General features: G+C 41.1%; 2 protein-coding genes across 2 annotated transcripts; both read right to left on the reverse strand.

Annotated features, from left to right (window-relative positions):
- Positions 1–3,846: 3,846 nt before the first annotated feature.
- LOC311320008 (claudin-15-like) lies at positions 3,847–9,958 on the reverse strand (the record flags this gene model as incomplete). The annotated part of the gene is made up of 4 exons (XM_084451642.1): positions 3,847–3,958; positions 5,675–5,756; positions 6,177–6,341; positions 9,742–9,958. 4 exons carry the CDS (start codon positions 9,956–9,958, stop codon positions 3,847–3,849), a joined length of 576 nt encoding a protein of 191 aa, XP_084307768.1.
- Positions 9,959–16,913: 6,955 nt separating this feature from the next.
- LOC311320569 (claudin-15-like) lies at positions 16,914–21,432 on the reverse strand (the record flags this gene model as incomplete). The annotated part of the gene is made up of 5 exons (XM_084452349.1): positions 16,914–17,010; positions 17,149–17,256; positions 17,408–17,489; positions 17,637–17,801; positions 21,216–21,432. The coding sequence occupies 5 exons, from the start codon at positions 21,430–21,432 to the stop codon at positions 16,914–16,916; spliced, it is 669 nt and encodes a 222-aa protein (XP_084308475.1).
- Between the last annotated feature and the right edge of the window lie 2,431 nt (positions 21,433–23,863).

Raw genomic sequence — 23,863 nt, forward strand, 5'->3', positions numbered from 1 at the left:
AAGCCACTAGTCTCGCGATGGCAGACTTTAGAGACTCGCGACTAGAGACTCTGGAACTACCAGTAGAAAATACTCTTTGCCAGTAGCTCCCTGAGGAGAGGAAGCCAGGTGACCCAGGCGAACTACCAGTAGGGTGACCATATTTTTCCAAAAAAGAGCACACTCGGCCCGGCCACGCGATAGCCTACTTAAAGGTATAATATGTAGGATATGTGGATTAAAATAAACATCCATAGGGCTTTACGAAGGCTGCAGAGTAAAAGTATTGCTTTTCCATAAAAAAATATATTTTGTCTGAAATTATTACATTATGAAATTTTGACGGCTCGACAATGACACTGTTAATATCATACCAGCCAATAGTATTACAGTGTTGGTACTGCACGCTGGGTTGCCAGGTAGCCTACTATTCTAGCTTCACCACTGTGAGATTAGCAGTAGCCAGCTAATGTTATATTTCCATGAATTAGCAGCATTATACATGTTGGTTAGTGTGTGTGCGACTATAAAACGGCAGCTTTTCCGTCCACTTCCGCTCACTCTTTTCAGCTAAACATTTGGTAAAATGGCTGAGTTTCGTTGTCCTGCTTCTCCACCTGAGCCCTGGCGAACCGTGCGATACGAATCTCAAAAGCTCAGTGACCAAAGAAGGAGCAAAAGTCGGATAGATATCGGGCCAGCCTTTGCTCGTTGGACGGAGTTTGTGGAGTTTCATGGGATAAAGTCGCATGGTGACATGGCTACTTTTCTACTAGACCGGTAAGCTAGCTAACTAGCTATCGTTATCTTTCTTGGAATCTGCATAGCCAGACCTAACGTTATCTCCTACAGCATCTAACGTAACTTATTACATGGCACTCTGAAATACTTGATTGTGATTACTGATTAGTGTAACGTTATGTTCCTCTCGGAGTGAAGATCTTATCACAGTATGACTGAAACTGTGCATTCTCTGGCATTTTGGCAACCAATATGTTGTGTTGTTGCTGTTCTTATCTTTAGACACCAGATGGGGGAAATAATCCACATATTACATATTATACCTTTAAATGATACTCGCAATTTACTCAAAGATGCCTTATCATTTTTATATATTTAAAGAAATCCCACTGACGCGTTGTGACATTTTCTGGATGTTCGTGACGCGTCTTTGCGGCCTCTGCGAACAACGCCTATGCGTCTGTGCGCTGTCCAGTTACGCAGAAGTATAAAACTATACTATGGCTATGTTCACATGGCAGATTTTGCAAGCTGCTAAAAACGCGATCGAGGCGCACCACATTGTCCCTGGCCTGCCCTATTCGTTGCCAGGCGACAGAATCAAAGGGTGCGTCCTCCGCACCCCAACTTTTTGGCGCTGATAAAACGCAAGACGCCGAAAGGCTCCAAGCACACTGCGCCATAGACAACAATGAAAAGCAACACGCAAACGCATTGACAAAACCTGCCGTGTGAACGCACCTTTAAGCCTGGATTACACTACTGCGTTTGTAGTATTTTCCCTGAAAAAGACCTACGTTTGCACCTAATTACACTACCACCACTACCATGGCCAAAACGAACCTCGAACCCGGAGGCGTATCTCCCGGGACATTCTGTGTGGAGTTTGCATGTTCTCTGTGCGCTCACATGGGTTTCCTTCACATAGAACCCCAATATAAAAACAAACATGCATAACAGATCGCTCTCCTGCCCTGACCAGGACTCGGACCTGAGCACTTGGACTTGTCCCAGGACGCTGCTGATGAGGCTACACACTGCTCCTGGCTGCCCTTGGAGGACGACAGCTTGGATGGGAGAAATGCAGAGGATATAATTTCTTTGACAACCTGCATGTGTGTGTGTATTCTCAGTGTTGCTGCTGTGTGTGCGTGTGTGTTGTGTGTCATTGCTGTAAGACGATGAATAAAAATTATATCTACAATAACATTTGCGATAGTGAATTTTTACTACAAAATGTTTATTGTGCACAGTTCTATATAAAAAAAAACAAGCTTCAGAATTCATAGCTATTTATTTGAGTATTCACATAGACCCACCCCTTCTACATGTATAAAACTATACAAGCAACAATAGCCTACAGAACATCTCAATAACACAAACATCAATAAATCATGTCTGAATCTGCTGCTTTTGACCTTCCCCTATGAAATGTGTAGCAGTTTGTACATCAACAGATCAACAAATGATTTGGTTTCCTCAAACACACATTACCTGACTGACAAGATAACGTCAATCATAAAACAGCTTTGTTCACTGTGCATTTAATAGAAAAACTATACAAGTGCGAGGTGCATGAGCAAATAATCCTGACAGTTCTCAGATCTATCAAATCAATACGTTTGATTACTGTAGCCTACTAATACAGTATACAATAGAGCTTTCATATCCCCTAGCTCTACAAACCTCAGGATTGCTGCTTTCTCAGACCAAAGTTAAGCCTACTTCAATGGAGCATCTCCAGTACAAGTGTGAATAGCCTACTGCTTCCACATGTGCATTCAGATAACAACTAGTTCTGATACCCGTTGGAGCAATCAGTAATTGGCCATTTAGTCCATTATATGCCCTCCCAGAACCCGAGATACTGGTATCGGAACCGGGTGCCTTACAGAATGGGAAATGTATTTTGCTTATGAGCCCCAACTGAATGGTGTTCAATGGGCGGTTATTCTTTGCTTAGCTTGACACGAATTGACAGCAAACTGTTCAAAAGCACATTGCAAAATTTTGTAGGCCAAGAGGAATCCAATGACGTCCACCTCCTGACATTTGGTCGATTTTACTGACCGCTAGATCGTCCAGACAGAGAGGAGAATTTTCATGCAACTGATCTGATTGCTAACGCTGTTAAGTTAATGGAGTAGAATATAGCAAAAATTAGCATCAAGGCTAAATCCTGTCTGAATGATGGCTTGGTTTGGCTAATGTTAGCAAGCTAACTACTATAGTGCTTTGTATCAGGGCAGGGTTTTATTCCAAGCTGTATTACTATTGGCTTGCTTGACTTGGGTGCAGTAGATATATATATATATATATATATATGTATATATATATATATATATATATATATATATATACTGGCACAGCTTGACAGGAGCGGCGGCTCTGGAGCAGTATTTTATGTTAAAATGAGAACATTAATTCATGAAAAATCCGTCTCAGTCACTGTCTGTCCAGGAGCCATGCAGATACCCGTGCCAAATATGAATACTATCAGGCCAAAGATGTCTGAGGAAAATGCGAACATAGCAGATAGAGAGACCTCTTCTTTATTGTGTAAGATGTAGGATGGATGGAGGTGATCCACAAGGTGCGTTTGTTCTTCACACATAGGCATTTAGGCCGTAGCTGTCAGCTGGGACATGTCCTGAGTAAATAGTACCCCTGGGCTGGTATAAACTAAGGTAGAGGAGGAGAGAATGAGTGATGAATACCAGAATGTAAAATATTAACCAAATACACACATACACACACTTGTCTAATACTTGTGGGGACCGCCTGAATTTAACCCTAATCTTAAACCCTAACTATTTACTTGACATACATACTTACAACATACATACTTACAACATAACCCTAAACCTAACCCTACACATAACCTTTGATCTCTAACCCTAACCATAATTGTAGCCCAAACCCTAAACCCTAACCTTTGACCCTAAAATTAGCCCTAAACAGGAGGACAATCGTCACTTGTGGGGACATTTGGCACCCCACATGTATAGTTAAACCAGGTGCACGCAGGCACACACACACACACACACACACACACACACACACACACACACACACACACACACACACACACACACACACACACACACACACACACACACATTCAACTCACTGTTTGTCTCCGGTGCCCATCTTGCAGGAGCAGGTCAGGCACGCCCCTCCAGCGATGGCAAGTACAGCAGAGCACCAGCCGATGTACAGTCCCTCTCCAATCTCATACCTGTAACACACACAGCACAGTATGTTTAAATACTGTAGTATGTCTACTAGAGACTGAAGACTGTATAAACCATATACAGTTAGGTCCATACATATTTGGACATTGACACAATTTTCATCATTTCGGATCTGTACACCACGACTGATTTGAAATCAAACATTCAATATATGCTTTAAGTGCAGACTTTCAGCTTTAATTTGAGGGTATTTACATCCAAATCAGGTGAATGGTGTAGGAATTACAACACATTTTATATGTGGTACCCCTCTTTCTAAGGGACCAAAGGTAATTGGACAAACTAACATAATCATAAATCAAATTGTAATTTTTAATATTTGGTTGCAAATCATTTGCAGTCAATGACAGCATGGAGTCTGGAACCCATAGACATCACCAGACGCTGGGTTTCGTCCCTGGTGATGCTCTGCCAGGCCTCTACTGCAACTGTCTTCAGTTCCTGCTTGTTCTTTGGGAGGTTTTCCTTCAGTTTGGTTTTCAGCAAGTGAAATGCATGCTCAATTGGATTCAGATCAGGTGACTTGGCCATTGCAGAACATTCCACTTCTTTGCCTTAAAAAACTCTTTGGTTGCTTTTGCAGTATGCTTCGGGTCATCGTCTATCTGCACTATGAAGCACCGTCCAATAAGTTCTGAAGCATTTGGCTGAATATGAGCAGATAATATTGCCCGAAACACTTCCGAATTCATCCTGCAGCTTTTGTCAGCATTCACATCACCAATAAATACAAGGGAACCAGTTCCATTGGCAGCCATACATGCCTACGCCATAACACTACCACCATCATACTTCACTGATGAGGTGGTACTGTATGCTTTGGATCATGAGCAGTTCCTTTCCTTCTCCATACTCTTCCCTTCCCGTCATTCTGGTACAAAGATAATCTTTGTCTCATCTGTCCATGTTGTTCCAGAACTATACAGGGTTTTTTAGATGTGTTTTGGCAAATTAATCTGGTCTTCCTGTTTTTGAGGCTCACCAAGGGTTTATATCTTGGGGTGAACCCTCTGTATTTACTCTGGTGAAGTCTCTTGAATGTTGACTTTGACACAGACACACCTACCTCCTGAGGAGTGTTCTTGATCTGGCCAACTGTTGCGAAAGGGTCTTTCTTCACCAGGGAAATAATTATTCTGTCATCCACCACAGTTGTTTTCCATAGTCTTCCAGGTCTTTTGGTGTTGCTGAGCTCATCAGAGTTTGGACAGAGTTAGACTTTTTTAAGGATGTACCAAACAGTTGATTTGGCCACACCTAATATTTTTGCTGTCTCTCTGATGGGTTTGTTATGATTTCTCAGCCTAATGATGGCTTGCTTCTCTGATATTGATAGCTCTTTGGATTTCATATTGAGAGTTGACAGCAACAGATTCCAAATGCAAGTACCACACTTCAAATTAATTCTAGACCTTTTATCTGCTCCTGGTAAATGAAATAATGAGGGAATAACACACGTGGCGATGGAACAGCTGAGCAGCCAATTGTCCAACTTTTCGTCCCTTAGAAAGGGGGGGGGGCATGTATAAACTTGTTTGTAATTCCCACACCGTTCACCTGATTTGGATGAAAATACCCTCAAATTAAAGATGAAAGTGTGCACTTAAGGACATCTCACATGGTTTACTGTAACTGTATGCCTGTAGCTCTATGGCCCCCAGTAGAGGGCGGTAGTGTACCATTAACTCTGTCACACTTACTTTGCCCCAGGAAAGAATGGATCAAAGAAGTCGTGGGTGATGCTGAAGGCGTACCAAGACACAGAGATCATAGTGCAAAGGCCTTGTTAAGAGTAAGAGAAAGGAATTTCATCATTTTATCACAATGCCAATGACCAGTTAGCCATAACCTTAACACAGTGGTTAATTTAAGCAATAAACCACTCGAGGCCGTGTGTTATAGTGATTTTATAACAGCTAGGGGGCGTTGTAAGGCACGACGCGAAGCAGAGTTTTAACACGGCTTCCAGCCAATCAGAATCAAGAACCAGAACTAACCATTGTATAAAAAGTATTTAAACACGGCTTCCAGCCAATCAGAATCAAGAACCAGAACTAACCTTTGTATAAAAAGTATTTTAACACGGCTTCCAGACAATCAGAATCAAGAACCAGAACTAAACGTTGTATAAATGAAATTAGAATCTTTACACGATTATGAAATTGTGTGTAATAGCCTACGTGTGTGTGAATGTTCTTTTACCTTGAAGCAAGAAAAAGACACCCCCGACACCAGTGATTCTCCCCTTGAGAACGTAGTTGTCTCCGACAGCTTTGGAGCACTGAATGCCTATCAGGGTGGCCACTAGACCAATCATACCAAAGACGACTGAGGCCATCATCAGGGCTCGAGATGCCTGGATATAACCTGGGAACAACAAAATGTATCATACAAGAATGTCTGTAAAGCGCACTGTGTTGCCTCTGGGTATGAAATGCGCTATACAAATAAAGCTGATTGATTGAATAATGAATCATTGTGATTTTTTTTGATTTTTTTTTATCACACCCAGGTGGTGAAGTAAGCTGTTGGTGTGCGACAGTATTGGCTACTCCTGGTTGGTCTATATCTTATACTACGAACACACACACATGGAAACACATCACGTCTAGAAGCGCTGGCGTTTTTTTTTTTCAGTTTTTATCCCATTAAAATAAAAGATGGAATGTTTAGCCTAGAGTGGTGGCAGTTGGTGATGTGAAAATATGCATACATTTTGTAAACTACCACCACAATTTTCACAGTAGGCTACTTACACATATTAGCCTATACAGTAGGACCCCACTCATCCGAACTTCAGAGATCCGAACCTCCCGGTCTACCGGACAGGCTTAAAAAACTTTTCTTTTTTTTTTGCCTGCTATCTGGTTACTGGTGGGATTTTCATTACAGTACTGTATCCTACTGTGAATAAAAACAGAACTGTATGTTGCCTGTAGGCTGTAGCCTACTGTCACGTTTAATTTCTTTGTTACTCTAATGTCGAGCATAAAACGCAAACGAGTCTGCTGCGCGAGAGCTGCATGGTAGCCAGAAAGCGCGTCAGCAACCTGAAGCAGAGGAGCAACGAGTCATTTTTCGTTCCCAGTTAATGGACTTCAGGAACACAGACGTGTTGTGGGCATGTGGATTAGCCTACTAGACCTACTGTATTTGTTAAATAATAGCCTACAGCCTAGGCCACGTTAGCCTACATCGGTTGTTTTAGAGACTTTCTTTTAGGCTACAATAGCCTAAGACACAACAACTTGTCTGTCATTTCATTTATTTATTTATTGATTATCATTTGCTCTAATTGTTCTAATGTTGGGTTGTTTTTAGGCTATACCATTTGGTTCTGCGAATACAGTAGCCTATCGATGTAGCGTACGCCTCATTTGAGAATAAAGTACTGTATTTGATCAAAGCACGCACTCAAGTGGACATTCGTTTATTTGTATTATAGGCTACTGTAGGTCTATTGTAGGCTAGGCTATATGAGTTTAGTTGGCTATTTGATTGCAATTTTGATGCATTTTCACAAGTAATTAAGGGTATTTATTGGTCTATTATGAGTCTATATGAAACAAGTATACCACTTATTGAATTTGGTGCATTTTAACATAAGTTTCAGTCATCCGGACATTTCAGAGATACGAACGACCTTCGGTCCCGTTGGGTTCGGATAAGTGGGGTCCTACTGTATATACAAATTTTAAAGTCGCGCAGAAAGGGAAGTTGGAGAACATCTTGCTTCCGTACTTTGACGTATTTCCGCCTGAAATGGGCTGCAAGGGCGGGACATACGTTTAGATGAATTTCATTGGAACGTTATCAAGCGGGTGGAATATTCAACACTTGAGGCTGCAGAGTTGTTGACGTTTTGATTGACAGGGTGGATGTTGTGAGATTATTGGCGTAAAATCTAAGGTACCTGGTGTCGTAATTGCACGTGACCTACCGTTTTCCAGGAAGTAAGAAATTATATACTTTGATATAAGATTACAACAAAAGTAGAATTTTGTAAATGTTTTTGTCATACATCGTTGAATAGGTGAACACTATGTGTACTATTATGTGAACCAAAATGGGACAGAACGCTTTTTTCATTTCTGTGCGACTTTAAGAATAAAAACAACAGTAACTGTCCATGGTTGGCAGTCTGAAGAGAATCTGAGGAACTGTGTGAAATAAAAAATACAAACCTTTATTGATTCATGGACCAAAATATGAATTTCTTGTTTTTAAAAGAAGGTGGTATTTTGTGTGGCCTCCCATAGAATGCAAAATTCGGTTTGGTACACTGTGTGTCATTTTAGTAGTCCTGTGGTAAATGCTTTCCAAGCTTCTTGCAGGATTTCAGATTTTAATCTCATTATTTTTATTGTAACTTTCTTGTAATTTAATTTAATCTATTATATATACTATCTATGTATATTCTCTATCTATTCCACTGTACTTTTCCCACTGCTGCTGTACACTGCTGAAACCCCAAATTTCCCCACAGGGATTATTAAAGTATATCATTATAATATATAGCCTACTTTAATAATCCCCATGGGGGAAATCTGGGGTTTCAGCAGTGGAAAAGATACAGCAGCAGTGGGAAATGTGTTGTTCGAAAACTATGCTCCCCAGTCATATGAATGGCGGAATGTTCAGAAGACTCTAGTAGCAGTTGGTAATTTAAAATTCTTACTCATTTCCTAACGTGTCACCACTCCTACAGTTTGTAAGATACTCAGACATATTACATCTCAATGTTCATCTGGTTCTCAGGATTCCTAAGGTGTAAATGTCTAAGTTATGACATTTACACTTCCTGAGATAGAGCTGTGTAAAGCAAGCCATGCTTTCCTTCCTCTCTAATGCAGGTGTGCAACAGTATTGGTGACTCCTGATTGGTCGAAATCTCATGCTATGAATGGACACACACGGACACACGTGTCACGTATAGAAGCGGCTGTGCCATGCCAAATAGTGCCCAGGCTGCTAAAATGTGTCTGGGTAAAAAGTCAGATTGTCTAATAACATTTCATTACCTTTTTTTTTTTGCTCCTAGCTCGCTACCTAACTTGTCTGATGTCAGTTAATATATATCAATGTTTCTAATTAATTAGAAAGAAAAATCTATAGTCCTATAGAATTGAAAATGATCATCCATGAAAGATAGCTACTTGGTAGCTGGGTCTAGCTAGCCAGCTAGCTACCTCCCAGTGTTACTGTAGCTACCAGCTCACAAGTAGCTATGTTAGTGGATGAGATTTTTCAATTCTATAGATGTCTTTTCTGTTGAAATGAATTAGAAATGTCGATATTATATGTTTACTGACATAACACATGTTAGCTAACAAGCTAGGAGCGAAAAAAAGGTTATTAGACAATCAGACTTTTTACCCGGACACATTTTGGCAGCCCGGACACTATTTGGCATGACAGCTGCAATGCTTGGAAATAATTACCTCTCAATTTGATGACAATAAAATATTCACTAAAACTACCATGACTTGTTTACCTGTGAGGTTTTAGGGACCGTTGATAGCATGATTTTAAGACGGTGTTTCCTGCCTCAAAATTTCAAATGAATGTCAAATGTCAGACAAATTCAGAGTGTGTGCGTGTTTTGTAGATTATCATTATCCACTGAATTGCAACAAAATGTATCATAAAAAGTTGCACTACCAACCTTCTCCAAAAAATATAATGTATGCTAAATCCAAACTACAAACATTTTCTGTTGAGCCTAAAGGGATGGTACACTGACAATATTCTCATAACATGGTCATACCATTCAGGGAGAGTAGCGAGGAAAACTCTCGGCAGTTGTGGACCCCAGTGGCGTCCGTGGAGCAGGCCATCCACAGGTTCTCATAGATGGTGGAGGCAGTGATAACATTACCATTGACGGAGGAGCTCTTCCAGAAACGGTTGGATATTCCTATCCCCACCATCACCCATCCCAAGAACCCCAGTAGCAGAGCCACAACCTCCACTATAGGATCCATTCCTCCTTCACTACTGCTTCAAATCTCTCAGATTCAAAATAAACAGACTAAAAGTCTATATCAAAGTGTAGAACCTTTTCTGGCTGTGGCCTAATTCGATTGGATTCACTTTGATTCTTCAGATAATGATTTAAAAAGCTGCCACGTTGCTGTGTCCCTGCTGGATCTCAGTAAAATGCTGTAATCACCAGATATACTCAATGACTGACCATACCTGATGAACTAGAAGAACTTCAATTGACTGAAACTTTATACTGCCTTCATAAGTCTGTTTACTGTCATGGAAACATTGGATTATTGGGTATTGTGCACTTCAATCAGTGAAGAGGACTAACAGAAGATCACAATGAACACAGGCGTTTATTAAATTGAGGCGTTGACTTACTTCAGACGTCATTGTGTTCTCTGTTTTCAATGCCCCATTTCAATGTATTGTGTCATTGCATTAAGATGATTAATAAAAATCACACCCATGTGATGAAGTAAGCGGTTGGTTTAATAGAAATCTCATCTGCCCTTTAGTGCTGGTGTGCAACGGTAGTGGCCATTTCTGATTGGTCTAAATCTAATGCTATGAACAAACACACGTTATAACTGCTGCTGTTATTTGTATTTTTTTGTCTGAATTATCTACTTGCTTAGATGTCTACAGTATGTGCAAACAATTTTACACATACTCATGGAGAGATTTAGTAGACCACGCCATTCTAGGCCAAGCCAGGAATAGATCTATTTGATTGCTTGGCACGTTGGATACATTAGATATCTTATAATTGGTCATATCCTCTAAATATTAAAAAAACAAATACAAAAATGATGACAGTATTTGAATGAATAGACAGAATGCCTATTTTCTGCTGCACGTATAGGCTATATTTTGATGATCGCACATCATTTAAGTTACGCCCATATACTAAATTCGATTGCCATTCATGGTTTATAGGGAGCTATGTGTTAATGCCATTAAAATAGTCAATAGCCCTAAAATAGGGATGCGTTGATCCAGCCATTGCAATGTTGAGTTCACATCAAATGATTTTCATAGTTTATAGGGAGCGATGTGTTATTAAAATAGCCGATCGCCTTTAGTAGTTGTAATCGTTCAAAGTCGAAAACAACAAACATTTCAGACATTCATGTCTGAAAACAAAGAGATTCCATATCTCAATGAGGTCAGCTGGTTAGCTTCTTAGCGCTAAGAAGCTTCTTAGACCCTTCTTAAAGGAAAATGCTCGTTTTTGACAACCTGGACCTTATTTACGACATATTATAAGAAGTTTGACTCACCCAGATCACTTTTGTGTTGTTCGGAGGCCTGTAGAAGAAATTTAAAATCCAGCGCGAGCCAGTATATCCATGTAATGGCGGCGCACGGGGCATAGGGAATGCAGTTTCTCAAAATCCATTTTCGGCCGCTAAACGGTTGTTTTCATCAATCAGATTGCATGAATCGACAGTTGATATTCCTCTACGCGAGCCATTCTTTCGGTTTTCAAATACGTGGTCTGTAGCCTCTGTAATATGATCTTTACAAGCCTCTCCCCCACTTGCTCCAGCACGCATGCGCACAGGCCAGCGCGCAGCCTGCTATTCTCCGGCTCACATTCTCTGCGCTACGATCGTAGTTGGTGCCGAGAATATTGTCGTCGTCATTCGTCAGCAACAAGGCCGAAAATGGATTTTGAGAAACTGCATTCCCTTTGCCCCGTGCGCCGCCATTACATGGATATACTGGCTCGCGCTGGATTTTAAATTTCTTCTACAGGCCTCCGAACAACACAAAAGTGATCTGGGTGAGTCAAACTTCTTATAATATGTCGTAAATAAGGTCCAGGTTGTCAAAAACGAGCATTTTCCTTTAAGGCTCCCGTAAGAAGAAAATGTGTTTCCCAGATTACTTCTTAGCCTAAAACGATCTTTCATTAAGAAGGTTTTGTAAGTAGGGTCTGAGGTGTTCTTAACACCTTCTTAGCGACCAAACGCTTGCAGATCCAGCCGTGTCAGGCAAAAGGAGATACAATACAATGTGCACTGTCTTCTTGTGTTTCCCCCTTTTTCCTTTCTTTGATGCACCCTTAAGTGTTTACAATTGGGGAAAACTTGAAAATCTCTCCTCTATGTAATATGATTACACATGTTTTAAATATTTTGCCATAGGCTATATCCCTCTCAGAATGGACTAATACTGCTTTTATAATAAGAATGAAGTGGATTTATATACTGTAGCACCTTTCACAGAACCCAAGGTGGCTTAAATTTTAATTTTGATGCTGCTCTAATATTTTCTCACTATTTGATGAAGGCCTACTGCCTCCTACTTTACCACTTGTTGTAGGCTCTGTATATAAAGCAATTTGAGCTGCAGTTCATGTCTGAAATAAATAAAGTTTAATTAAGTTTAACATCATGACCATGATTATTCTGCAACCATCCCACATCTGCATGAACATCCAGTATGATAAAGTAGTTCATCCCCATCAAATGTGTGCAACTACCCCCGGATCATTATATACCATAATTTGCATTAACCAATAGCTGTGCGTAATTGGATGATTTCCACATGGATACGCCTGCTGTCTGTCATCACACACAAACAAGCGAAGGGGAATTGGTGCATTGGGTAGCAGGCCACCACGGTTTGGCCATGTTATTCATACTCTTATCAGCTGGGCCATTTTTTGTTGTGCCATCTTGAATGTGTCCTTTGTGGCCTATTATTTCTAGCCTACCTAAGAGCATATGGCACATTACATGGTGGGCAGAACCTGGGTACACTGTCAGGTTTAAGAGTCACTCTGGCTTTAATCCCTTTAATTGTGCCAAGCTCCTCAGAGAAAACAGCAGAATGTCTCTTTAACACCCTTTCTAAGCTGCCTTTCTCTCCTAGCTGTACTGCATACACAGTCTTTAAGTCCTTCCAGTTCAGCCTAATGGCTCTCAGACACTCTCTACCAAACAGTGAGGGTGCATCTACTTTCACTACATACAAGGGTAAATCAGCAGTTTGATTATTTAGACTTACTTGCATTTTGATGACCCCTTCAGGTGTGAGAGGCCCGCCTGTGTATGTTTTCAGCACGACATCAGTAGGCTGCAGGAGCACGTCTCAGAGAACTTTCATAGTGTAGCAAACTAGTTTCACTAGCTAGCCAGGATGGCTACCGGACTGCACTGTAGCTAATAAACATCCTAGCAGTTCGGCCTATATTCGAGGGGGGGGGGGGGGGGGCGAGGAGAATGCTAATGCTAACGAGTGTAGGCTGCCCTGCTGGGCTTACCTTTAAACTCTGGTTTTCCCTCCTTCTGTTTTCTCTCGCTCTCTAAGTTGTTTTTAGACTTATTACACAGGCACCGGATGTTCCCTTTTCTCCCACATTGATGGAAGTCTCTATCCTTATACCAGCAGTCATCAGTATGATTTACTTTCCCGCACCGCCGACACGTTCACCTTAAGCGATCCGCTCTGTTGCACATCATGCGCCAACGTTTCTGTCGACACAACATCATTTACTGCTTTCTGAAAGGTAAGATCTCCCTCTGTCAAAAGGCGCTTCTCCAACTTCAATCCAATCCAACTTTATTTATAGAGCACATTTAAAAACAACAGGGTTGACCAAAGTGCTTTACATCCATCACAAACACAGAAACACAGTAGCAAATACAGGACAAATAAGAAAGAACAATAAGACAATATGTGAAAAACATGTGGCTCAATACTCGGTATTAAAACACCAGGGAGAAACAATGTGTTTTAAGGCAGGATTTAAACACAGGCAGGGTAGGGGCTAACCTAACATGGGGGGGCAACTCGTTCCAGAGTTGTCTCAATTGGAAAAAGCTGTTTTTACTACATAGTTTATCTGTTTATCCAGCTTCAACTTGGCATCAATTTTCACACCCAGGTTGGTTACTATGGGTTTGACAGATGAGTTAAGGGGGCCCAGATCAGGGGCTGCAGTACCAGGACCACTGGGTCCAAACATAATGACCTGAGTTTTACTCTCATTGAGGTTTTAAAAATTCAAAGACAGCCAAGATTTCATGTCCTTAAGACACTCCAACAAAGGAGTTATAGAGTTGGGGTCATTACGTTTCAGAGGCAGGTATACTTGAGAGTCGTCTGCGTAAAAATGGAACGATATGCCATGTTTTTTAATAATAGACCCTCGGGGAAGAAAATAAAGGGTGAAAAGGAGAGGCCCAAGGATGGAACCTTGGGGAACCCCACGTGGAAGAGACGCAGGAGAAGATAAAAAAGTGCCAATGCTTACAGAAAAACTGCTTTCACGCTTCTGAACAGCTTCGCTATTTAACCCGCAAATGAATCTGTCACGTAGTACATTCTCTAAATGCGCAAAGTCCATTTTGTACCGCCACATATGTACTGTATAGCCTATACTGTGCCAGTGTGCCACCGACTCTCCGTCCACCTGATTCCGTTTGTGGAAGCGGAACTTGTCTGCGATCACTAGGGGTTTGGGGGCGAAATCGGCCTGCAATAAGATACTTCCACAATGCTTTTATACTCCATCTTCCCAGGCTTTGCAGGGGCAATGAGACTGTGCAGTAATCCATACGTTTTAGATCCCAATCACACTAACCAGTACCGGCACTTTCTTAGCATCCCTCTCATTAGCCAGGATATAATGTTCGAAACGTTCAAAATATGTTGCCCACTGCTCACCGGATTCACCAAAATCCATATGTCCGATAATACCAGCCATGATGTGTCTGCCTTGCAAAGTTGATTCGTCAGAGTCAGAGCTTCTAACACAGAGTCCCGCCAGCTAGCTAGCTTCCACACAGCGTGGATGTACTTTATCGTCAAAACTTAACTCACAAGGCAACATTCATCCCCAACGGGTGAAGGAAAGTTTCAGGACTTCACACCTCGTCAGTTTATATTATGTAAGCTACTCACATGTCTATGTGCAAACAATTTTACACAGACTCATGGAGCGACGCTGACACATGGCTGGTTCTCAACAACAGGTTACATGGGAATGCACCGTTAACAATGATGGGTCGGCACCTAGTGGTTGCCCTATAACAATATATCCCTAATACATAACAAAATGAATGATGGAATGTTCAGTTAGGCCAATTTCATACCTGAATTTTTTCAGATTCAGGGAATAATATGTTACAATGTTGCACTTGGACCTAGCTCGAATCGTGTTCACACAGCAATATTGCTAGAGCAAACTATCTCCAGGTCTACTCTGGTTCTGGATACACCCTCAACACCCCGCACTTGTAGACAGTTTTGTGATTGGTACACAGGGGCGTAGGTTTGATTTGAGCTTTGGTAGGGACACACTGGGTTGTAATTGTTTCACTTAGTCTGGATTGAATCTGGGTGGTGGCCGAATCAGATTAATTTCCGTTGCCACTAATGGGCAATGTGACAACGAATGACAAGGTTTATCCATAAAACCTACATCTGTTGAGTCAGACTATAATCTCACCTGTAACCCTGATGCATCTCCTGCCTCTCCTGATCCTGCCTTTCTGCTGCTTTGACCCAAAAAAATTCTAATGTCCATTTTGTCTTCTTTTTTTCTGGTGGCATTTTGCCCTCCACTCACCATCTATCATAAAAGGGAAATGATTGACAATATCAAACTACTTGCAGACATGAAACACTCTTGTTCGGAACAACAAACTGGGTCTGAGTCAGTTGGTGATTAGAAAATATCCACACATTTTGCAAACAAAAGCTACTTCTACAATTTTCACAATACTTTCACATATTATACACCACAATGTTCAGATTGCCATGCTTTCACTCACATTCAAATATCTAAAGCAATACCAGTTATAGTTTTTGAAATATTCAGTGTTGTTTGAAAACCATGCTCCCCATTGACACGAATGGCAGAATGTTCAGAGCTCCACTCTAATGGCAGTTGGTAATTTCAAATTTATACCCGTTTTCCAACTTGTCACTACTCACAGTTTTGAAGCTACATGGACATATTATATCACGAAATGTTCACCTAATTCCCAGGATTCCTACGGTGTAAATATCTAAGCTGGGACATTTACACTTCTTGAGATGAAGTCTGAAGTCAGCCATACCCTCTAGCGCTGGCCCTCTAGTGCAACGGTATTGGTGACTCCTGATTGGCCTAAATCTCATGCTACGAACAGACACACGGATGGACACAGATGTCAATAGAAGTGGCTACTCCGCTTAACAATGATATCATATACAGTAATATATCATATGCAATAACATCAATCATATATATATATATATATATATATATATATATATAGAGAGAGAGAGAGAGATTAGGGTTATATATATATATATATATATATATATATATATATATATAACCCTAACACAACAAACAACAATAGGAATAGTGAATTTTAGCTATAAAGAATTGTATTGTGCGCTGTTGTATATTAAAAAAAAAAAAACAAGCTTCAGAATTCACCTATTCATCAGAGGATTCACATAGGCCCATCATTTCTCTTACTTGTATAAAACTATTAACACAATACAATACAGAACATCTCAATAACACAAACATCAATAAAATCAGATCTAAATCTTCTGCTTTTGACCTTCCCCTATGAAATGTGTTTCTTCAAACACACATTACCTGATTGTCAAGGTACAGTAGCCTGATTCCCACCACAATGACAAGATAACAACAATCATAAAACAGCTTTGTTCACTGTGCATTTCCTTGAGGTGCATCAGCAAATAATCTTGACAGTCTTCAGTTCTACCAAATCAATATTTTTGATTAGTACAGTATTCAATAGAGCTTTCATATCCCCTAGGTCTACAAACCTCAGAACTGACAAAAGTTAAGCCTACTTCAATGGAGCATCTCCAATAAAAGTGTGACTTGGCTTCGCCTGTGTGGGAATACTGCTTCCACATGTACATTCAGATAATGATGGATGAAGGTAACCCACAAGGTGCTTTTGTTCCTCACACATATGCGTTTCGGCCGTAGGTGCTGGCAGCTTGACTCCGAGTTGGGGCGGGTGCGGAGTAGACGGTACCCCTGGGATGGTAAGGGTACGGACTGAGGGAGAGGAGGAGAGGAAGAGATTAACCAAACTTCACACACACGCACGCACGCACACTCACACACACACACACACACACACACACACACACACACACACACACACACACACACACACACACAAAGTCCACTTACTATTTCTCTTTGGTGCCCATCTTGCAGGAGCAGGTCAGGCACGCCCCTCCACAGATAGCAAGTACAGCAGAGCACCAGCCAATGTACAGTCCCTCTCCAATCTCATACCTGTAACACACACACACACCGCGCAGCACAGGATGTTTAAATACCGTAGTGTGTCTGTACTAGAGACTGAAGACTATATAAACCATATATGCCTGTAGCTTTGTGGTCCCAAACACAGTAGAGAGTGTACCATAAACTCCATCACACTTACTTTGTCCCAGGAAAGAATGGATCAAAGAAGTCGTGGGTGATGTTGAAGGCGTACCAAGACACAGAGATCATAGTGCAAAGGCCTTTTTAAGAGTAAGAGAAAGGAATTTCATCATTTTATCACAATGCCAATGACCTGATAGCCATAACCTTAACACAGTGGTTAATATGAAATGATAATATTTCTATGATTATGAAATTGTGTATAATATGTGTGAATGTTCTTTCACCTTGAAGCAAGAAAAAGACACCACCGACACCAGCGATTCTCCCCTTGAGAACGTAGTTGTCTCCTGCAGCTTTAGAGCACTGCATGCCTATCAGGGTGGCCACTAGACCAATCGAACCAAAGACAATTGAGGCGATCATCAGGGCTCGCGATGCCTGGATATAACCTAGGAAGAACATGAAAAAACATTAAAGGGGTAGTGTGCTATTTTGGACATTTAAACCAATTTGTGGTCTGTCTACAATGAACCTGAAACATAGAGACCATAATTTCACTGATCGTTCTAGTATTGAGCTAGCTGCAGTTTTTATGCAGGCTCTCACTCGGCTACAATGGAAGTCAATGGAGCATACGTAAATGCATTGAATTGCGTCTGAGACGGGAAGCACAGGGTGTAATCTTACCAGTCTCAGCATGCTCTCCTGTGAGATGTACGCAATGTATTGCATGTCCAAGCCATGCCAAACATGTAAAAACATACATTGCGATACATTTCAGATTGTGATACACTTCTCAGGAGAGCATACTGAGACTTATCTTGATATACCTTGATATACTTTAATAATCCCAGCTGGAGAAATTTGGGGTTTTAGCAGTGGAAAAGGTACAGTAGCAGTGGGAAAGGTACAGTGGAATAGATAGGTAATAAACATAATGGATCAAATTAAATTACAAGGAAAAATTACAAGAGAAATTAAAGCCGCAAGCGGCTATACGGGGTCAGGCTTCAAGCGACCACGCTGCAGCGACCACACTGCAATGAGCGCACGCAGCAATGAGCACACGCAGCAACAAGCCCATGCAGCAACAAATGAGAGCCGCAATGAGTACATGCAGCAACGAGCGAGCGCAACAACAAGCCCATCAACAGGCCATACTATGACAGAACATTTGAGTTATAACATCAATGAAAATACAATGAAAGCGTAATGGGCATGGCTTTGCACATACTGCATAATGTACTCCTGTCCCGCCTGCACCCCTACCACCAGCGTGTGTAGGCTACTGACCATGTACTGTAAGTGCTAGAGTCACACAAATGCTTCGACTGGTGCAACATGGTAGTGCCTTCTTTGTATCCAGTCAGTTTAATTCCCATAGATTATTGTTGTACAAAATTATAAGCACTTGAACTTTGTGGCCCAATTTTTTGAATGCAATTTTTGAATGCAGCCCATTTATTTGGACATTTTTTTATATTAAAATGCCAGTTTCTCCGCCATCTTGGATTGGATCTCTTAGCTGTGAACACCGTTTAGGGAGACATGCACCCTAAACATATGCATGAAATTTCAGACCGATGGGACTTACGGTTTATGAGAAGAAACTATTCGTAGGTTTTGTCAAATTTTCAGCCTGCAGCCAAATCCATCATGGCAAAGATCATGGGTCCTCATGAGGAATGACGTACATCTACCAGGTTTCATACATTTTCGTCAACCGGGGCGGACATGGCAGCATTGTACGCTAAATTACTTATTATACCGCCATCAATGGGCGAATCATGATGAGTCTTTGTGGCATAGTTACTCATGTTCTGTAGTTGCGACATGCTGAGTTACAGCATTTTTGGTTGAGGACTTCTAGAGTTAATGAGGGCATCAAGGAAAATAATAAGAAAACCAACAATTACAATAGGGTTCTATGCACCATAGGTGCTTAACTCCTCATAATTACAAGAAGCGAAAAACATCATATCTTATCTCATAAAATGTTCAGATTTCCATTCTGGCACTCACATTAAAATATCTAAACAATGCCATTTATAGTTTTTGAAATATTCTGTGTCAAAACCGTGCTCCTCATACACACAAATGGCAGAATTTTCAGACCACTCTAGTGGCTGTTGGTAATTTCAAATTCATACTCATTTCCTAATGTGTCACCACTCCCAGTTTTTAAGCTACACGGACATATTTTATCTCAAAATGTTCAGCTGGTTCCCAGGATTCTAAATTATGACATTTAGGCCCTGTCCACACCAAGACGTTTATTTGCCAAATGTGGATTTTTATATTCTGTTTGGGGGGTTCGTACACACGCAAACAAATGTTTGCCCCCTGCAAACAAACATTTAGAAAAACTCTGGCCACAATGAAGATTTCTAAAAACGCCGTTTATTCTTTGACGTGGGGACGAGATAGACGGAGATTCTTGTATTTGTCACGTCATCATGCGCATAGATTTTTATGATCATGCGCACTGCAGCTGTTTGCTGTTTCCTCTGTTTTCGTACGTTTTTTTTTTAAAACTTTGTAGTCCAGAGTGATGTTGAGGAATAACTCTACCTCGTTATCCGTCAAATCGTTTCCCCGAGGCGGCATGTTTGCTACTGGCCGAAATGTTGTGCTTCGCAGTAACGCGGAAGAACGGTAGTAGCTTTGTTTACCTGGCGTCTGATTGGCCAGCGGGGCTATAGGGTTAAAATTATATCGCCGAATACTGGTGTGGAATGCTCAATGGCAGTGCTTATTTTGCGTTTATGCGTATGCATGTGGATACTGATATTTTTATAAAAATGCTTGTGTGGACGGGAATATTTTTATATACGAAAAACGTTTGATAAAATATCTTGGTGTGGACAGAGCCTTACACTTCCTGAGATAGAGCTGTGTAAAGCCGAGCATGCTTTCCTCATGCCTGCCCTCTAGTGCTGGTGTGCAACAGTATTGGTGACTGCTGATTGGTTTAAATCTCATGCTATGAATGGACACACACATGTGGCACGTATAGAAGCGGCTGTGTCATGCCAAATAGTGCCCAGGCTGCTAAAATGTGTCTGGGTAAAAAGTCAGATTGTCTAATAACATTTTGTGACCTTTTTTTGTTGCTCCTAGATCGCTAGCTAACTTATCTGATGTCAGTAAACATATTACAGCGATTTTTCTCATTAGTTTGAAAGAAAAATCTATGTAGTCTATAGAATTGAAAATTCTCATCCAACAACACTAGCTACTTGGGAGCTGGGTCTAGCTAGCCAGCTAGCTAGCTCCCAGGATTAGCTACCAGCTCCCAAGTGTTCGTGGACAAGATTTTTCAATTCTATAGACGTATTTTATGTTCAAATGAATTAGAAACATCAATATTATACTGACATCACACAAGCTAACTAGCCAGCTAGGAGCAACAAAAAAGTCTTATTAGACCATCATACTTTTTACCTGGACACATTTTGGCAGCCCAGACACAATTTGGCATGACAGCTGCACTGCTTAGAAATAAATACCTCTGAATTTGATAACCTTAAAATGATTGAAAATAATCATTAAAACTACCATGACTTGTTTACCTGTGAGGTTTTAGGGACCATTATAGCATGATTTTAAGACAATGTTTACCTCCTCAAAATTTCAAATGAATGTCTAATGTCAGACAAATTCAGAGTGTGTGCGGGCTTTGTAGATTATTATCATTATCCACTGAATTGCAATAATACAAGATGATACAAAATTAATCATAAAAAAGTTGCACTACCAACCATCTCAAATAAAGATAATGTATGCTAAATCCAAACTATTTTTTTTTACTGTTGAGCCTAAAGGGATGGTACACTGACGATATTCTCACAACGTGGTCATACCATTCAGGGCGAGTAGAGAGGGAAACTCGCGGCAGTTGTGGACCCCAGTGGAGTCCGTGGCGCAGGACATCCACAGGTTCTCATAGATGGTGGAGGTGGTGATGACGCTCCCGTCGACTGTGGAGCTCTTCCAGTAACGGTTGCATATTCCTATCCCCACCAACACCCATCCTGTGAACCCCAGCAGCAGAGCCACAACCTCCACTATAGGATCCATTCCTTCTCCACTCCTGCTTCAGCTCTCTCAGATTCAAAATAAACAAAAACAAAAAGTTTATATCAAAGTGTAGAAAATGTTCTGTCTGTGGCCTTCTTCGATCGTATTCAGTTTGATTCTTCAGATGATTTAAAAAGCTGCCACGTTTCTGTGTCCCTGCTGGATCTCGACTGTGTCAGGTTAGCAGTGAAGTGCTGTAATCACCAGATATGCTCAATGACTGATCATACCTGATGAACTAGAAGTTGTATAATCAGTCATTATATTCTTCAAACGACTGAAACTTTATACTTCCTTCATAGGTCTGTTTTCTGGCATGGCAACATTGGAACATTGGGTATCGTGCACTTCAATCAGTGAACAGGAATATCAGAAGATCCAATGAACACAGGCGTTTATTAAATCAACGAGGCATTGGTTTACACCAGACGTCACTGTCTTCTCAGCTTTCAATGCCCTGAAGCTTCAGATCATCTTCCGGCACAAACAGGAAGAGAGCCCCAAAGCTTCACAAGGAGTCAATAATAAAGTAGTTTTGGCTTTTGGTGTTTTTGTATTGACGTATTGACTCTGTTCGATGGCTCAGCTCGTTGATTCTGCGTTGTGTTTGTACCATCAATTAAAAATGAACTCTGCTTCAACCAATCACACACTGAAGATCTCTTGATGAATGAATATCCAACACGGGATGGAGCAATCCTTTGTCTTATAGATGTTTATTGCATAATTAAGCAAAAGTAAAGTTACAGCTCAGCTTCTTGACACAGCAGCTAGCTTTCACAAAGGAGACACTCACAACAAAGAGACACATTCTTATCACCATCTTAAGTACCCTTCTCGCCCCCCTTCGTCTCATGATCGTAAGATGCCCACATCACCAGGTTGTCTTGACCCATCTCTTGAGCATCACACATCTAGCAATACGAGGAAACACAGACAAGAAGTCTTCTAGCTAACAAATGAGATGAGATATTCTCAAACATACAATATCACTTACTGAGATGTCTAAGAGACACCAAACCATCACCCTTTTTCATGGAGGTTGGATGGGAGAAACGCAAAGGATAAAATTTCTGCTTCTGCATGCGTGTTCTCGGTGTCGCCACTGTGTGTTGTGTGTCATTGCTGGTCTAAATCTTATGCTATGAACAGACGCATCATGTATTGAAGTGGCTGCACTTAAGTATTTAACATTAGAGCCAGGCATTAGCATTTGTCACAGTTTACACAACTATATTCTTATACCAGCAACAGCTAGGCTACAAGCTGTGTACAACCTGAATTTGCTTGACTGCAAACTGTGATCACTGAAACTTTAGGCTATGCTCTGCAGTCATATGATTCTTTGTGCTTTAATTCATAGAAAAAAGTCTTATAATGACAAGTCGTCTAAGAGATTTACAAATGCAAACCAACAGATGGCGCCAAAGGAGTGAGCCATAACAGGCTATGGGGCATTCATTTGTTGGCACGAGTCTAATGACAAATGCAGCCGGGACACAGAGACCCACTCGGAAAACGTGCTTCCCATGATCTCACTCAGAAAGACTGCTGAAAATGTAGCTACATTACAGTGCTGCTCAAAGTAAGGGAAAGATCCAGCGTTAACTCGGACCATGGCAGAGCTAGGCTACTGGTCCAGTCACGTTATCCCTAGCCTACACAGCATTATCTGGCACTAACGTTAGCTAGCTAACAGTTAGCTATGAAGGTACACCCCATCAATGCATAATGCTGCAGTAAATGGCAGGGTAAAAGCCTCAATGATGGCCTACAATGCGTTTTAAGGCTATTTTAACCGTTTTATGGCAAAACTAATCTACCTTTTCTCAGTTGGTCAGGTCGATGCTCTGCTCTACTCTGCTCAGGTATACGTTGGCTAGACGACTCAGATGAAAACAGTGTTGCCAACTCTGCAAATACTTTTGAGATTTTCAAGAGGGGCTTGAGTCCAAAAAGGTTGGGAAACCCTGATCTAAGCAATGCCAGTTTTTGAAATGTGTTGTTTGAATACCATGCTGCCCATTCACATGAATGGCAGAATGTTCAGAGCTCCACTCCCGTGGCAGTTGGTAATTTCAAATTCATACCCGTTTTCCAACTTGTCACTAGGCCTACTCCTTCAGTTTTGAAGCTACATGGACATATTGTTGGACATTGTTCATCTGGTTCCCAGGATTCCTACGGTGTAAATATTGAAGCTGTGATATTAACACTTCTTGAGATAGAGCTGGCCATGCTTTCCTCATGCCTGCCCTCTAATGCTGGCGTGCAAAGGTATTGGTGACTCCTGATTGGCCTAAATCTCATGCTACGAACGGACACGCGGACGGACACAGATGTCAGGAATAGAAGCGGCAGCTCCACTTAAAAATGTTATACACAATAACATCAGTCATCAATCATATTTATATATATACATACATTAGGG

This window comes from Borostomias antarcticus (assembly GCF_949987555.1).
Source record: "Borostomias antarcticus genome assembly, chromosome: 17".
Lineage (NCBI taxonomy): Eukaryota > Metazoa > Chordata > Actinopteri > Stomiiformes > Stomiidae > Borostomias > Borostomias antarcticus.